Raw genomic sequence first — 18,904 nt, forward strand, 5'->3', positions numbered from 1 at the left:
TAGAAAGAAATGCTCTACACATGGCAGTAAGGTCATCTCAGGAAAGACGTGAGCCTTTCTGTCTCCATCCACTTCCTTCTCCTGAAAGATTACTAACTCTAGAGCAGACATACACTAAAATACACCTTTACATTATGTTACTCAGTTAACACATTTGTAATTATCTAAAAGTTGACTAAGAGCAATACATTAACATCCACTATACACCTTTAATAATAAAAGGTGGTCTACTGCAGTAACAGAAACTGAGACAATTTGTAGTCATGAGAATATCACTCAATGTGTCAGCTCACAGAGAAGGGTGGGCAGCAGCTAACAGCTGCTTCTAAATGAAGCCTTCAGAACGTTTAGCCGCCTTCTTGCCTTCTCGCTCCTTTTCTTCTATATAGCATGTTATGTATCTAACTTTGTGATAAATTCTTTAGTAGACTTTATGCTCCCCAATGGTGGGCTTAGTAACTTAAAAGGCTGGAGAGATGGCTTAGTAGTTAGGGGCCTGTACTTTAACTCCAGCTCCAGTAAATTCAGTATTTCTTTTAGCTCTGTGGGCACCAGCACACATAGTGGATAGACACACACACACACACACACACACACACACACACACACACACACACACATATTTAAAAAACCCATTGATTTTACTCAGCTGTTGTTTTCATTTCAACCACTAACTGTCATCTCCCAAAAATGAAGTCCTTAATATTTTTAGGCTATGAAATTCAAACTTACAGTGTTTTTGTTATTCTTTGTGTGTCCATGTCTATCACAGTGTGCCTGTGGAGGTCAGGGGACAGCTGTGGGAATCATTCTCCTTTCACCACATGGGTCCTGGTTACTGAACTTACACTTGGGGGAGGGTACCGTTACCTGGTGCGCCATCTCGGTGGCTCCACATGCCACACAAAGTAGCCTCCTCTTCCAATCATGAATGACCAAGAACCTAACAATTTGGCACTTTGGGCTTTTGCTTGTTCAGTGAGACTAGAAGGGTGTGAAGACTCTGGAAAAGCTGTTCTTTTCTGTTAACGGCAGTAAGAATTTCCCTCATTGGCCTCCTTAGAGTGAAGGATGGATTTAAGTCACAGAAGCAGTGACTATGAGATAACATGAAATCAAAGGTGGTGATGAAACAACTCAAATACAGAAAGCCAGAACCTGTCCTTGCAAACAAGCCACTGAATGAATTCCTTGAACCTTCTCTCAAATTTTACTTTCCAGGGCTGAGGTCTCATTATTTTGACCAAATTGGTCTCAATCTCCTAGGCTGGGTAAATCCTCCTGCCTCAGCCTCCCAGCAGCTGGGACTACAGTACATGCTACTCCTTTTGTCATTAAAATCGTTACTATGCTAAGTTTCCTTACAGCTTGAGGCAGTTTTAAACCATCATAATTAAAGTGACATCCAGGTGGTCCATAGCTTTCATCTTGTAAGACTTATCTTTTTCAGAGTTACTTTGATTTTCAAGTGCTTTGGAGTTTTGGGTTGTAGGTTCAATCTATGCAGCAGCCTTCCCGTAGTTCACCCACCTCCTTTCTCAAGCTTCATTCTCTTTTGTGACTGCTTCCACCTGTCTAATGTGTGGGTCTTCCTATAGTTTACCCACTTCCTTTCTCAATTTTCACCCTTTGTGACTGCTTCCACTTGTCTGAACTTGGGGCTCCAGCTCAGGGGTGGTGTTTGGACCGTCACAGGTATACTGAGATCTGCTTCACTGAGAACATGTCTGTGATGCGCTATAGTCCCAAGAAACTGGTTCTTGTTGGTTCTGTATCAAAAGTGACCAAATTCCATCCTAGACCCTGGTTCCAAGACTTTTAGTAGCTCAAGTTTCAGGTTCTTCTGTGTGCCTGTAGACTCATGACCTGTGTCCTGGCACTTGTGAACATATTTGGGACTTGAAATTTTTCATTTTTGTATTCAATGCTCATGAAATACAACAACATAGATAGTCCTCAACCTGACACCTGAAAGTAAATGTGAAAGAGCAAAAAGAAAAGATGGCGTTCTGGCAAACACACGCTCTATGTCATGTACCACTGGCAACAACATGCAAGTGAACAACGAAGTTCCAGAGAATGGAAAGAGTTGTCACTTCTTTTGGATCAGCAGAGATGTGGCACATTTTGTCAAGTATCATTTTTTTTTTTTCGAGACAGGGTTTCTCTGTGTAGCCCTGGCTGTCCTGGACTCACTTTGTAGACCAGGCTGGCCTCGAACTCAGAGATCCACCTGCCTCTGCCTCCCGAGTGCTGGGATTACAGGTGTGCGCCACCACGCCCGGCTTGCCAAGTACCATTTTTTACACACCCTGCCCCCCACCATTTCACCCGCTAAAGAGAAATACAGCATAAGGTGCATATTTATAAAATGGCAAATTGTCTGTAAAAATACACCCTATAAATCATCTTAACATCCAGTCAGTATAATATAAAATGTTTTTAATTGTTTTTGAAAACATTTAAAAAACAATTTGAGCACTTTTAATAAAAAAAGAGAACTGAAATGCTACTGCGCAATGCTCAACTACTGTAATCTCAGCAGGTACAACAGACAACAAAGCACCGGGGTCTGACTCTGCACTAAATGAAACAAACAACAGGGCTTGCTTTTGTCACCTCTGGTGTAGTAAGCACACTGTAGTACAAGACTGTTATCTGAACCTTAGATGCACTGCACAAAACACGCTCCTTCTTTCTCAGTTCAAAAGTCAGTGCTTATTGCAATTATATGCAAAATTATTTACTTCATGAAGTCCTATCATGATAAAACAGTATGCAAAATGTTTTAAACATCAAAACAACAACAACAACAACAAAAATCCCAAGAAAAGAACATATTCAACAACTAAGCAGAATTAGTAAACATTAAGAAAGCAAAATAACCTGTGAATAACTATGCTCACCTGGTTAACACAGAGCCAGTTTCAATACAGCCGAGAGGGGAAAAAAAGTGGTTACAGGGTTATCTAGTACTGTACAAGGTAAGCCAAGAACACTCATGCACATTTTGTGGTCATGTATTAACATGGTGAAGCAAACTAAACTTAATTCTTCCTGCTGTAATATTCTCGTGTATGAGAACAAGAATAGAAATATCTCATTGAGATCAGTGCACATTGCTACATAAGACAATTTCATCTGTCACTTTGATGATATTTTGTCTTTTCATAATGAAACACATTTAAAAATTTTAATCTGTGGACTGTACTGGTTGCATTTATCCTAAGAGATGTGCCTACCACAGGTTCAACAAATTTAGTGCAATATATGAACCCCAAAAAGTTTGCTGGACGAATTCAGCCAAATTTAAAGAGTTTGCTGCAATACTGTACAGGGGGGTTAAAAATTCTCCAGTCTCTATACTTTTTTTTTTTATCAAAAAAGATTTCCATTATTTTTATATTAGTAGGAAGCTAACAATGTAAACAAGGGATTAGAATGGCCTCAAAGTCTCCTTTTCAGAGTATCTCACTGAGAAAGGGCCCCATCATTTGTTAGAAGAAATCACACAGTTTCCTTTGGGTATTACATACTTTGGTGTGCAGTAGTGCTGTATCTCAATGTACAGTGAAGAAGTAACTAGTATCAAGAAAAAAAATCTAACAGATCATTAAATCAAATTAACAGCAAACACACACATATGCCAGTAACTAGGACATATTCATAGATAAACCTCTGAGCCAACTCTAGCACCATTGATTTATTAGAATATGTTAATACCCTACTTTTCAAATCTGTTGAACAATAGACCCTTATTAAGTTAACCCTTTTTATCATATTTGTTAAATATTCAGTTTGTAGTCTTCTGATTTATTTTTGAATGAAGGTAAAGAAAAACTTGGCTAGGTTCAGGAGAGTACAGTGAATGGTTTCATGTTAGCTTTTAGGAACTTAAGGTTAACTTAATGTAATGTCTCTGAAAATTATCTTGAAACTCACTTAAATGGAGCTGCCCACTAGTTTTGTGTTAACATGGAGTTCATAAATACTATTCATAAAAGAAAATGGGAGCCACAGAGAAACACCTTAAAACAAATCCTGAGTGTTTTTGCTTCTTTTGCAACTGTGTCCATCACAATAAATAAGTTAAGCATGTAATAAAATGCTCTTCTTCTTCAAGTACTATTATCATCCCCTTTGTTTTATCAGAGATATAAAGATCTGAGGCTGCAGACCTTGTGTGAGGAAATGTTTTGTTTTTTTTTTGCTGGGTTCTTAACGTTATCTCTTTCCTGCTTGGTGTTTTGCAAAGGATCCATGATCAGACTGCATTACTACATTCAGAGAAGTGAAGGAGCCAGTCAGCAAACTGAGGAGGAAGGCTGATTACTAAAGAATATGCATTATTAATGCAAAAAACTTAAAAATAATGCTTCAGTAGAATTTCAGTATGTACACGGAGCTATGGTGAAAAACTAAGAAAAAGCCTCTACTTTCCTTCTAACACTCCAATCTCAACAAGCAAATAATAAAACACGAGACAGTTTTCTAACATGCTTGTATTTCTATTACATTTTAATGGTGTGTGTGTGTGTGTGTGTGTGTGTGTGTGTGTGTGTGTGTGTGTGTGTGTGTAAGAGATGAGGAGGGGATGGGGGGGAGAGAGAGAGGGAGAGAGGGGGAGAAAGAGGGAGAGGAGCAGAGAGGGAGAGCTAGAGAGTTCCATTTTAAAAGTCACCTTCTAAAATTGGACTAATACAATGTCACAAATAAATGGCTACTAGTTTTCCTCTTAAAATTTTTAGTGCAGCTTTTACTTTCCTTAAATTAACATTTGTTTTCCATTATTTTCTCCTACAGAAGCCCTTCATTGTGGGAGTAAATGGTACCGAAGCCCCAGAAAGTCCTACAGAGATTTCTCACTCTACAGTAGCTTTATGTTTCAAGCTTAAATATTTATAATAACCTGAATATTATCCCTGTTTTAAGGAAGACTTTCTTGCCTACAGCTTTCCTTAGCTATGATTTCATACCTAAAAGATAATGCCAACAACAAAACAGTCTATAACTAAAGATGAATGGTTTCTTTTAAATTCTGTGTAGATCAATTGATGAATTAAAATGAACTTATACAAAATAAAGACCCAGACTGCTCTTGTAAAAAGCTGGATTCTTTACTAGCAAATGTGATTAAACGGGGGAACATTATAAAATTTAAAACCTAATACTTGCTCTACAGCCTACTGTCTTCAGAAACGTGTCCAGAACTGAGGCAAGTCTAACCATTTCCTACTGAAGAAGAAACCACTTCTGCAGCAAACGCTTTTAAAATGTCACAATTAATAGTGTTTCTGCTGCGGGAGGCACTTCCATTAAGACAAATACAATACATATGTCTTAGATACAGTGTGCTACATATTATAAAACACAATTTATCCCAACATTTCAACAGTAGGATGGTCCTTGCTTTCTATCCATTCAAAACCTGATGAAGTCATAGAGTTCATGGACTCACTGCAAATCTGTTGAAACAGTGGGTCATTCTTTAATTCTTCCAGTGTGGCTTCATCATCTTGTCCCTGCTGACGGCCTGGGTCAAACAGCAGATTTGGATCTAAGGTGTTCAAATCGTTGATGCTGCCTGAGAGGTCAGAAGACAACCTGATGTCGCTAGGGAACTCGGATGCAGCGCTGGTGAGATCGGAGGCCACCTGACCTCCTAGCTGCTGGCTGCTTTGCAGGTTGTCTCCACTCAACAGGTCTTTAACAGTGCTATTGAAATCTAACTGCTGCTCTCCAATTTCAGGTTGTGCTTGATTATCTCCAGGAGAAAAGCTGATCTGATCGGTGCTATTACTTTTGGTGAGGTAAGATGGTGTTTGGAATTCATAAACAGAAGTGCTGGAATCGATCATATTTTGTGAATTGGCACTAGGAAAAACAGGGGAAGTTTCCAAAATCTGGGTGAGATTCATCCGGGCTGTGTAATTGGAGGGCATGTTGTTCACTCCCAAACCTCTCACTGCATCATCATTGTCAGAATCAAGTTTACTCAACAACACGTTAGTGATCTTTTTATTGTTTGTTTGCTTCTGCAGAGCGTTTGGGAAGGCTGTCTGCATCATGACTGTCAATGGAACCGACTGACTTCTTTGAGCTATGTTGTTGGCACATGCATCTGTGTGAACATTTGTGAAAACATGAACTTCTGGAGCTACTGGACTTCCAAAGGGAGTTACGTTAGACCGTGGGATATTAGACACAGGATAGAGGGTGCTTCCACTAAGATTCCGTTGGCGGTGGACAGCAGGGCTCACACTCCGGCACCTGAAGTTGCTGCTGGCAGATGAATTAGTTCCTTTATTATCAAGAGGGGCGGGGACTGCAAACCCTTCTTGTTTGTTGGTGTTTACAGTGGCACCTTGATGTTGCACAGGAGACACAGGAGTCAAACGACCAAAATGGGTGTCATGATGTCTGGACTGAGATTGATAGGACTGTCCGGGCACAGCAAAAGCATGAGGTTTCCTGAAACGGTCCTCTACTAGCTCCTGATAGCTCGGGAGAATGCCATGGCCAGAAACCGATGAATTGCCAACCCCACCATACCCGTTATTCATCCATTCAAGCTTGGTCTTATCAGGGTGCGTGGCCATGGGCCTTTGCATTGGTTTCACAGGACTGCTTGAGACAATGCTGGCATCGTGATAAGCCATACTGGAGCTTATTGGGGTGAATGCAAATGGATTCCTGCATTCAACAGGGCTTGGAGGGACGCTGCTGCTACAATTAGAATGGGGAGTTCCAATGGGTGTGTGCCGGCTACTTCCTAAAGCACTATCCACAGGTGTCGTCTGGGCAAGCCTGGAGCAAGGGCTCTCCCGTGACAGACTCTGAGACCCAGCAATCATTTCAGAAGTTGGGGTTGGGGTTGGGGTTGGAGTGGGTGTAGGAGTGGGTGTGGGTGTGGGCGTGTGAATTGGAGTGCCATTGCTATGGACTGGATGATAGAAGTGGGCACTGGAAGCATGAGAAGACATCGGAGCTCCTGCAGTTACTGACTGACTCTGAAGGGCCATTCCCAAGCAGTTACTGTAAGAATGCGAATTATTCATGGACATCTGCTGCTCCATAAGCACCAGCTCTTCCACAATGCTATCTTGTGTAAGTTCATCATCAAAAGGAAAGTAGCTTTCATTAGTCTGGGGAACAGAGGACTCAAACTCTTTCAGTTCGGACTGCAATGGTAGCTGATCTGAAGACTGTGCTTGGATTTGATTCAAAGAAGATTCTGGTATCTGGCTATGTAGCTGCTGGCTGTATGTGTCCTGTGGTATCCCTTCTAATTCCCAAACAGATTTCTCTAAATCATGGATATCAGAATGCTCAGGAATTGTCATAACACTAATATCTTGCTGTTGTTCACAGCTGGCAGCTATGAAGTCAGAATCCTTAGTAACTTGTTGCCATTCGTTAGGATTAAAGCTGGCATCAGATTTGGACTCATGATCCAAGAGAAAGACACTCCCTTCGAGTTTCACTTTTACATCTGGAGACGACGATGACGATGATGACGACGACGACGGCGTTTGCTGCTCCAGAACTGATTCACTGGCAGCCAGAGTAGGGTTCAAGGGCTGATCCTCCACAATGTGTGCACTGACGCTGATGGACACCTTGTTAGGGGCCTGAGCACCTGCTGTTGAGCTTTCTGGTTTCCCTGAATGCGGAACCTTTTGGTCCTTCTTAACAGTGCCTGGTTTCTGACCTTCCATGGTCACTGCAGAAAGCTGTTCCACAATTGGTTTCTTTACAGGAGGCACCTGAGACTCTTGCAGTGCAGCAGACAGTCGCTTTCTTGGACTTTTAGTGCATAATTTAGGGTCTTTATTTACTGAATCACCATTGGATGGTGAGCTGGTGCTGGTGAAAGGTAAGTTTTGAGTAGCAACCGAGAGAGTAACAGTGCTTTGATTATTGCCTGCCGAGGTGCCTGGCAGAATTTCATTACAGCGACTTTTACATTTGGTCCTCTGGTCACAGACCTTAACTGTTTTCAGGTCAGTGACACCTTCACTAGAAGATTTTGGTACTGCTCCGTCTGTGCTACTTTTCTGCCCCCAAAGGGCTCCAGATGTCGTCAGGGGAGCTTTCACCCCCTCAGAGTTCTCTTGGCACTGTAGATGATGCTCCTCTGATGAACCTTCTGATTCTATTTTGACTTCAACAGCAGAAGTCCCCCCAGTGCTGCCGGCCCTGGACCCTGGAGCCTGGAGAGAAACAACAGAACCATTCTTGATCTGAGGAATGCTCCTCGAGTCCTCTGTTGCCCCAGTAGCACTGCTGACTGAGGCGGACTGTTTAAGAGGGGCGTTGCTGTTACTGGGAGTGAGGGAGATTGTTGTCATTTTCACCACATTTAGAGAGCTCATGTGCGATGCGGGCACAACGGCAGTTTTGATGGGACTGCTGGTAAAGAGCACAGTTGTAGGAGAGCGGATGGTGAGTGCACTGCTGTTTGCTGGCTTGGGTAGGATCTGAGGGTAGCGGTGCCGCGCAGAACGGTCCCCACCAGGACTGGCTGGAACGTTCTGAGGAGTCTTTGGTGTCTGCTTCACAGACTGCATGTGCTGAGTGACCACCTGCACATTGAGGGGAAGAACCTTGCCATCAGGAGAACTCATTGGACTTGGTGAAGTTACTAACTGCCTGGTCCGCTGGACCTGCAAGAAGGTAGAAAATGAAAAGTCCATTTTATAAGTCCAGGATACAACAGTTAGGTTGTACTCTGTATATTAGCAAAGGAATTATTAACTGTTAATTAGAAGGAAAAAAAGGGTAGTTTTTAATGTTAGAAGAGAATTTTGTTGTTGTTTTCTCTTTGAGACAGGGTTTCTCTGTGTAGCCATGGCTGCCCTGGAACTCACTTTGTGGACCAGGCTGGCTTCAAACTCACAGAGATCCACCTGCCTCCACCTCCGCAGTGCTGGGATTAAAGGTGGGCATGACTACTGCCTGGCGTAGAAGAGAGTTCTCTTGGATCACTTTGAAAACAAGTAGGCCCTCAATACTTTAACAAATATAGCCATAACACAATATAGTTATGAAATATAGTAACACTGGAAAAAAAAACCAGGTTACTTATCAGTTAAGAAGAGAAAATACTATATGACAAGTACTTACCTAGTTAGTGAGCTAAAGAGGTTACAGAGAAGAGATACAATCATGAAGAAAGGCAAACTCTAAAGTATCTAGCGGAATGTTTTCTAAGAAGACATTATACTCCTGGGGAGGCTCTTAAAGTCCAGATCTGCTCTGGACTTGAGTAACTAAGTTCTCCTGAAGTTTGTGCCTCAAGAGGATAGTATGGCCATCACTACTGGAATTGTTAATGTAATAGCAATGATGAAGATACTGATAACAAGAAAAACAACAAGAGAATAGATCTCCTTAATAATAATACCAATAATAGTGTAAGGTTCTCACTTTACTTGAGCAGGACACATTTGCATTTGAAAAGCCCCCCCCCATAATGCTAGTTGTGTGTTAGTGACCTGAATAATATTCTACTCCTATATCCCTGCAGCCGGTCACAGAAGCAGGCCTACGTTAAACTATAAAACCAGTCAGTAGTTTCTTGACTCAGCCAGGGATGAAACAACTTTTAAATAATTTTTTTTTCTTACTAAAGTTCTGACTAATCACATGCACACTTTATACATCTTCATCTTTATATCTTCACCTCTGTTAAGTATACAGATTGCTTTTCATCAGCAGTACACACTTGCAATTAAAGACAAACAACTGAAGGATGGGTAGTCTGGTCATAAAACTAGTTCACGATTATATCTACACACAGCCTTGCCTTCTTCTCATCTGCTACGTCTAGTAAAATAAATGACTTCCCACGTCTCAGTAAGGCCAAACTCTAGTAATGGTATTACCGGAATGGGACTAGGGACAGCTGCCACTACAATCCCAATGGGCTGGGGAGAGAGGATCGCAGGGTTCCCATTGGGTAGATTAGCCACTCCGTTGGCAGTAGTGCCTTCTGATTTTTTTGCTGAGGATTCTCCTGGCAATGGGGATTGTAGTTTCTGTTCTTGCTGCTTTTTTTGAATCTTCCGTTGCAACTGCTGTTTAGCATCAATTGGAGATGGCAAAGTCTTTACTTGAGGCTGAAAGGAATTACTTTCAGCTGTAGGTATAAAAGCAGAAGGCTGGGAGATTCCTTTAAGTCCTGAAAATAAACACAAAGGGGAGCTAAAATCAACACTGTCTTTTGTGAAAGGCCATATCACTTAGTTTCTTTGAATATGTAGCCATCTACTGGACAAAGCAACTAAGCCAGCAAGCACATCCTAACTCGCAACTTATTTACAAAGCCAACTAACAGCCTTCCACTTATAAACATCTGCCAACAAAATTTTGGACATCTTAAAATATGGTTTAACCAGGCCAGTTTCAGTTAATAAAAAATGGCAGACAATTTAAAAAGATATCATAAATGTGGAGACATTAAGAGAAATGCATGCTAACAGAGTATTTTTTACAGTGTATTAGATGCCAGCATTTTTCCCTATCCCTTTCTGTAATTAGAATGAAATTAATAAATATTCATAATTTTAATATTCAACCCATACGGATAACCTAACAAATATTTTCCAACACCACTCCATAGCCTAGAAAAATTTATGTGGGGAAAACAAGTTTTTTATCTTACCAGAAATTCACAAAAATATGAACCATTATTTTAATTGTTACTTTATGATTATTCCAGTGTGACCTAGAGAAATTAAGAAGCAGAATTTCTTAGTAAGACTAAGGTTAAGGCATTTTGGAAAGTGTCACTGAGAAAACTTTTTAAGAGTAGTAAGATAGCAGAAAAAAAAAAAGGAAAAAAAAAGAGCAAGATATAAATTTTAAGAAAACTAAGTCTGTAGTGAAAGTGCTCTTTATGAAGCTGATTTCCTACGCTGGAAGTGCACTAAGGTAGTTAGCAGGACAGTCTGCGCTTGCACCCTGCCTTCTGCCCCCAGCCAGGCTCTGCTCTCCATCACTCTAGTTAACAGCCACAACTTGGTGCGGGTGGGGGAGGAAGGCTGGGAGGAGGAGAAAGACACAGGTTCTCTCTGCAAACTCTGCTCTGTAATCCTTCATTTTTTGATCCTTTCTTTTTCTTTTCAATCATGTAATTACTGTTTCTCTCTTTGAACTCAGTCTCGCTCTGGTCTCCGCGTTCCTCCCAGCACCTGCACCCAGGGGAGCCTCTGCCAATGGCTCAGAGGTTTCTGTCTTGTCTTCCTGCCAAGGCTTCTGGGCAGGAATGAGTTCCAAGCAGCTGACTTACAGACAGGACATTTGTAACACAACCTGTCCTCAAGATGGATACTATATTTATAAAAAATTAATTTGCCTTCAAAGGGTGAAAATTAATTTACCATGAATATTCTTTTAACAATTTATTAAGAGTTGAGAGCCAAACTACGAGATTTAAAAAGTGTTTTCGGTAATGATATAATTGGTAAAAAGTTTAGCATTCCCATATACTGCTTTAAAAAAATGGAAATCACTTATTCATGTGAAATTTTTAGTGTTTTTTAGATTTATTTATTATTTTATGTGTATGAGTGTTTTGCTGTTGGGAATGTATGTGTATTATGTGCATGCCTGGTGCCTGCAAAGGTCAGAAGGGGTCAGATCCCTTGGGAGAGAAGTAATAGTGGGTTGGCTGTACGCTACCACATGGGCCTCGGGAATAGAACCTGGGTCTACTGCATCAGCAACATGTGCTGTTAACTTCACTTTACACTTACACCTCAAAAATCCCTTCATTCTCTTTTAGTCAGTCTTACAAATAATGGGAAACAGATGGAGCTGCCTCCTTTACGAAAAAGTCTGAACCCCCATCCACCAGAGGTACCCTTCCCACCGGCGGTGGGCAGCAGGAGAGAGCTCAGCACTTCTGGAAGCTCCACCCCTTATTTTGCCAGAAGATAAGAAGGTAGTATGAAACAACTGAGGTAACCTGGACTTTCGAGACAGGCAAACAGGATTCAAATCCTAGCTGCATTACTTATCTGGCCAAGGATAAACTACTTCACTTCCCCCGGTCTGTTTCCTAGAATGAGTATCATCTATTTCGTAGACCTGCTGAGGGAATTAATGGAGTTAACATACATGTGGGCTCCTTAGCTACCAACAATGGACTTACTAAGCACCACCATGTTTCTGTCTAAGTAAGTGAAAAGTCAGGTTTCGTCATATCCAATTTATATTTCGAGAAGAAAAGTTATGACTAGCTATTGTGGGAGGCTGTTTTATTGATACTGGTTCTCAACTGGCCATAAAATGAAGAGGAGAGATTACAAACACATCACAAACAATATGTCTCTTCAGGATAAATTACTGCAAATTTAAAGATATTTAGATTTAACTTAGAAGAATTATCTTGAAAAACAAATTTCATGTTAATAAAAAATAATTTTCTAAAATAATGTAATTTAATGACTCTACAATCTGTTAGGTATAAATAAGGCATTAATTTTTTTCCATTAGAATTGATACCTTACACACAGCTGCTATTAATTTAGGAATGCATCAAATATTCCAATAATAATGTTAATTGCTAAAATTATCAATTACAAAAATTTCTTTGTGAATTAAACATTCTCACTTAAACTGCCATTAAAAAAATTCTTTTTGCAGCCAGGTGTGGTGGTGAATACCTTGGAGAGAGGCAGGAGGATTTCTATGGGTTCAAGGTCAACCTGCTTTACATTGCAAGTCTCAGGACAGCCTAGGCTCTAGTAATAGAGAGATTCCATCTCAAAATTATCCAAACCACAAATAAACAAAAACCAAAACTCTCATTATTTTTATAGTACCACTTCACAAAGTTTATTTTTATGAAACCAGGTAACTAGTCAACGATGCTCAAAGACCATTTATTTACAAGCTTAATTTCTGGGATAGGAGCCTAGCACATAATTTAAAAATCTAATCTTATTTTACTTTTTAACATCAAACTAACCTAGACACAGAGACTTAGAAATACAATATATTCTTTACATTTAAAACAACCATAAAAATATGATAGGGGAATTCAAATAGTTGATCCTAGGAAAGCAATATACTAAAGTATAGGATTAAGCTCTACAATTTAACAATATAGTTTTAATTTTGTTGGCTTAATAAAACATTTGCATAAAGTGTGACCTGGATTAAGAATAAACTCGTACAAATACTAAAATGATGAAATTCTTTGGTCAAATAGTTCATTAATGAGTTGTTTACACTTTACTCATGTATTTATGGGTGCCCACGTACTATGGAGTGCATTTAGATAGAGACCATGTACGTAGGACAACTTGCAGGAAGGAAGTCAGTGCTCTGGGTTCTGAGGCTTGAACTCAGGTTATAAGGCTTGGCAGCAAGCGCCCTTACCTACTGTGCAATCTTTCTGTCCCCAAGCTCTCATTTTGCTACCAGCTCTAAATATAGCAATGTGGTAAGTTTACATACCTGCTGGTGCTGCTGCCATCACAGTCAGAGCTGCCATTGACTTGGTGCCTATGTAATGGCTCTTTACAAGGAAGTGGGCTAATTCCAAGACTGTGTCAAATGGCTGGCTTAACACTTTCTGGGCCCACTCACACACAAGACGGCAAGCAGAAGAAATAACTTCCTCATCAATATTTTGAAGCTGCCCAGATGGTTCAACTCCTTCCAACTATACAAAGGAAAGATGAAAAGTTAACTTTAATAATAATAATAATAATAATAATAACAACAACAACAACAACAACAACAACAACAACAACAACGTTCAAACAAAGATGTACATTGAAGACTTGTATTCTTTTTGTTTGTTTGTTTTGAGACAAGGTTTCTCTGTGTAGCCTTGGCTGTCCTGGACTCCCTTTGTAGACCAGGCTGGCCTTGGACAAACTCAGAGATCTGCCTGCCTCTGATTCCCTGAGTGCTGGAATCACAGGTGTGCACCGCTGCGCCACCTGGCTGAAGATTTGGATTCTTATTGGGAGACGCAACATACATCTCTTGGGTCAAAACAGCATGACAGAGCTGTTGGTAGATATGTAACAGCTTTGCACATGAGAGTGAATCTGTAAACAGTCAATCAAGTGCACTTTAAATGGCAACTAGAGCTGCATGTGGTGGTGCATACCTTTAATCCCAGCACTTGAGAGGCAGAGGCAGGTGGATCTCTTTTAAGTTCAAGGCCAGTATGGTCCACATAGTTCTAGGACAGACATGTCTATATAGAGAGCCTCTGTCTCAAAAAATAAAGACAAACCAAATGGCAGCTAGACACAAACAGGTATTTTTGATATTTCTAAAACTTTCTCTACCAATAAAGTATTAATAAAAATTACATTGCTTAGTAGTCCTGTTTTCTTTTCTAGAGAGGTCATTCTACAGTTATCCTACAAATTTTCCTTATGCATACAGCATCATCAATATACATTATGGACATATCTAAAATCAGTATTACTAGGTCTTTATTCTCCTGAATTTCATGGTGATGTAGGTCTTGCTAACATCCTTTGGCCACCGTGGATGGATTTTTCTCTCCCTCTTCTTATTTGCAGAAGGAACAGTACTCAGTTCCTAATATTAACCAACATATTGTACAGCATGCATTCAACTAAAGGTATATTTCTGTCTATTAAAAAGAAATGGTAGAATTCTTACCCCATCTCCAGTTTTATGAAAGTCAAGGTTGGGCAGTGTTGGCATATGAACAAAAGCTTTTTTCCTTAGTCCACTGTAGCAATATGTGATAAACAGTTAAGGTTGAAACCACTTTAAATTAAATGGGCTGCCTATACAGACAGCACTTGAGAAGGAACTGTATATGAAATGAGAGTAAAATTATCAGGAGCTAACATCTACTTTCTGAATTTGCCAGTAAAAATGCAATTTACTAGTAGAACCTCAGAACACTTCACTGCTTTCAAAACTAAACATTTCTTGTAGAATGCTCAGTATTACTGTCTTAGATGAAAAGATTCTCCTCTGTTATAACATTATGAGCAAATGTTCCCACTATGCAGTGCCAGCCGCCCATAACAAGCAGGTCAGGGGGAAGGAGTCACCAGATGGAAACCTGGCAAAGGGATGGGAAACTTGAGTTGAGAGCACAGGGACAAAAACAACTCTTAAGAGTATCACAAGGGCTTTAACCTTTACATTTCTTTTTCCATTGAAACATACAGGATTATCGCCTGTAATATGCCAAAAACACATCAAGACTTTTTCTGTCCGTGTTCAGGAAACTGAGCACCTGTGACTCCTTTAGAAAAGCAGCCTTTCACTCATGGCCACAGTAGCTAATTTAAGGCCTTAAAAAGGCCAAGAGCTAAGCAAGGAAAATATGAATGCATTTCTAGTAAAAGACAGTCTCTACTTTATAATTTTCTAGGAGCAAAAAAACCTTTAATAAATTAATTTAAAACTTCTTAGTGAGTTTTGCAACCTTGTTATTATGACATCATGCACCCCAATTCCACTCATCTCCCTGTCCCCTCATATCCACCCTGCCGTGGAAGTTTTGGTTTTTTTAAAAACTCAGTTATGTTATGAAAACAGGTTTTAGTTTTAATCCCAAGTGTGGGATACAGAGTTGTTTTTAGTTTGTCCACAGCTGACAAGTGTCTTGTGCGGCCTGAAGAGGGGTGTGGTCATTGGCAGCTGGCAACAGCCTCATGTGGCTCAAAGAGGCATGTAGTCTTTGCCGGCTGCAGTTAGTGGAGTTCCGAGGAAGAAGGCTCCTGGTCTGTTTGCTGGACTGCTGGGTATCCTGACAACTGACATTGGTACTGCCCCAAAGAACCTGAGTTCCCTTAACCAGCTAGAAGTGGCTACACACAACTCCCCACCAGTCTTTCTCTCCTACCTGGTGTTGGGGGATTGGTGGAAGCGGGGTAGAGGCATAAGAAACCTGAATTAAAAAATAGCGCCTAAACCACCCTCTGCTCTTTCAGCCCCCACCAAAAGAAAATTGGAAGGAGGAGGGGGAGGAGAGAACATCTTGTTGTGGAAGCTGTAGTGTATCACAGTGTGCCCCACAGTATATACTCTTCTGTCCACACATCTTCACATAGCAATGAGTCACTGGTCTGGTTTGAGGTCTCTGGTTTCTGCTACACAATCAATACTGGATTCTCACAGGGACTCCTCTTGAATATCCTGTTGGTGCCCTGTGTCACAGAGACCCTGAAGCGTTGGGTCTGCAGGACTGTCCCTTTCACACACTCCAGCAGACCACAGACAGGGTAGATGTTAGGGTAGGCCAACTCAGAGCCCTGGATCGGGGCCTAGGAGGTAGTGAGTTGGTTAACCTGCCAGCTCTTCCATGACCGTACCAGCATGGCCTCTCCCCTGTGCTCACACACTTGGAGCTGGCTCACTTAGTCCCCACTCCAAATCAGGGTCAGCTCTACTGTGCTACACAGGTGAGGGGCAGGACCAGCTCTCTGAAATGCAGAAGCTGGGGAGGGCCAGGGCAGCAGTGCAGGCCAGGGATATCAACACAGACCCAGGCTGCCAGAGGATCATGAACCTAGACATGGACCTGGACCTGGATGTCGCCATGACCTAATGTGGCAGCACAGGCCACACAGATCAGCATGTCCCCCTGTGGCAGCGAGGCCCTTAGATATTCACATGGACTCCTGTGGCAGCCCATACCATGGATACCCGCTTGGCCCTTGGTGGTAACTTGGGCCACAGATATGAATACAGAGCCCAGAAGTAGCAGGACCACAGACCTAGAAACGTCTCTCAGTAGCAGGCTGGGCCAGGATCTCACCATGGCCTCCTCATATCTCCCTATTCCTCACCACCGTCATTTCCAGTTCCATCTTTCTCTACAGTGTACAAACTCCTCAGCCTCACTTTCTCTTCGGTCTCTCTACCTTATACTCCATCTTTCCCATCTCTCCATCACACATTCTTCCACTGTAGTGGTACCAGCAGCAGGGACGTGGGTGTCTTTCTTCTGGCTGTCCCAGGTCATTGTGACCAGGACAGGCACTTCAGTGTCCTTCTTCCAGCTTCCTGAGGCTGGTGTGGCCAGGGCAGGTGCGTGGCTGTCATTCTTCTGGCCATAGGCCAGACACTTGGGTCAACCTAATAAATTTTAAAATTTCACCTCCTTACTTCTATTTGCTTATACATATTTCCCTGACACAAAAAGGGCCCGTAATGGCTGCCAAAAAATAAAGTTAATACTAATCATTCAATACAAGGTCAGAACATTTTTAGTGTGTTACTAACATTTGTTGTTGCCATTACTATTATTGTTGTTATTATTATTATATTATAAAACCAGTAAGAGTCCCATGTTTTTTAATTAGAGGAGAGAAAGAAGATAAGCTAACATTTTTCTCCACTTTTATGGATATAATTTACAGTTACTAAGTACAGCATTTCTTAATTTTATTGTTAAAGTAAAGGTGACTGGATAATAACAAAGTGATAAAAGGGGCTAGAAAGATGACTCAGGGCTTAAAAGCACTTGCTGCTCTTACAGAGAACCTGGACTTGGTTCCCGGCACCCACACTTGGAGGCTTACAGCCACCTGTGGCTCCAGTTCCAGAGAATTCAACATTTTCTGGTCTCTGAGGGCACATGCACACGCAAGTGGTACACATATAGGCACACTGGAACATACACATAAAGATGAATAAAATAAATAAAATTAAAATGATAAAAACTATCAGAATCAAAATAAACTCACAAACCATTTGCTATTTCTTATGTAGTTCAGTAACAGCTATGGAAATGGCATTTGTAGTTATTCTACTGAGGACGTTGAGCTGGTTACTTGTTGTTTTACATTTCTTTCTTTTTTTTTTTTTCTGTTAACCTCAAATTTCTTTTTTTAAATTTTATTAATTTATTTATATTACATCTCAATTGTTATCCCATTCCTTGTATCCTCCCATTCCTCCCTCCCTCCCATTTTCCCCTTACTCCCTCCCCTATGTCTGTGACTGAGGGGGACCTCCTCCCCCTGTATATGCTCATAGGGTATCATGTCTCTTCTTGGTGACTTGTTATCCTTCCTCTGTGTGCCGCCAGGTCTCCCCATCAAGGGGACATGGTCAAGAATGGGGCACCTAAATGGAGTTGCCAGCTGAGCTACAACAGCAGATGAGCCAGAAGAGACTACTGACAGCACTCTGATAAAGGATATTTAGATTTGCCTCTAGTGCCCAAACGGCGTGCCTTCATGTTTGGAAAGACGTTTTTCATGATTTTTCCAAAGTCAGCAGCACTTAATGGATGGTAGCCAAGATTGTCACAATAGCTCCTGCAAAAGAAGAGGAGACCAATTCAAATAGTCACAGAATTCACCATCACACAGCATGGCGTTGGTTCAATACACTTTTGGTAAAGTGAAGCAATGGACCTTCCCATAATTCAGGACAATTTATAGGAGCTGCATATTAAATTCAGATTAAATCTGCTGGATTCACTCTAACAATCTATAGCACTGTTTTCAACAGCATCTGGGAAATTTGTATAGCCACACTATGTTGGTAAAACATTTCCAGCTATGGTCAAACTCAGGGTCCTAAATGAGTACATGTAAGCTCATGTAGCAGAACTACAATTTATACACACACAAGGTACACAACAGAAATCACTGCCAGTCTCACACCATGACTGTTAGACATCACAGTTAATGCCACGAGATAGTTTAAAACTTCAAAACATGTATGTAAACTCAAAGAGACCTCAGAGATCATCTGCACCAACATTTTTGTTCCACTGATAAGGCTGACAATAAGGGCAATGGAAATTCTCGAAGGTCTAGAGTCACCCTTTCCCTTTGTATTACTTTAGTTTTGTAAAGCTTAGAATAAGAAATACATTCTATTTGTATAGCACAACTTTGTGTCACACACAGAGGTGATAATAGCGTTGAAT

General features: G+C 40.9%; 1 protein-coding gene across 6 annotated transcripts in view; it reads right to left on the reverse strand.

Moving 5' to 3' along the window:
* Positions 1–2,421: 2,421 nt before the first annotated feature.
* RFX7 (regulatory factor X7) overlaps positions 2,422–18,904 on the reverse strand; it is a 79,877-nt gene continuing 63,394 nt past the window's right edge. For all 6 annotated transcript variants that reach the window (XM_084752880.1, XM_084752879.1, XM_084752881.1 and 3 more), the window contains 5 exons: positions 18,164–18,284; positions 14,659–14,739; positions 13,468–13,675; positions 9,888–10,183; positions 2,422–8,666 (listed from right to left, as the gene is read on the reverse strand). In XM_084752880.1, coding sequence (XP_084609006.1) covers positions 5,376–8,666; positions 9,888–10,183; positions 13,468–13,675; positions 14,659–14,739; positions 18,164–18,284 — 3,997 coding nt within the window. In that variant the 3' untranslated portion in view covers positions 2,422–5,375. The remainder of the gene's footprint in view (positions 8,667–9,887; positions 10,184–13,467; positions 13,676–14,658; positions 14,740–18,163; positions 18,285–18,904) is intronic.

Source organism: Acomys minous (genome assembly GCF_964271855.1).
Source record: "Acomys minous genome assembly, chromosome: 13".
In the NCBI taxonomy this organism is placed as follows: Eukaryota; Metazoa; Chordata; class Mammalia; order Rodentia; family Muridae; genus Acomys; species Acomys minous.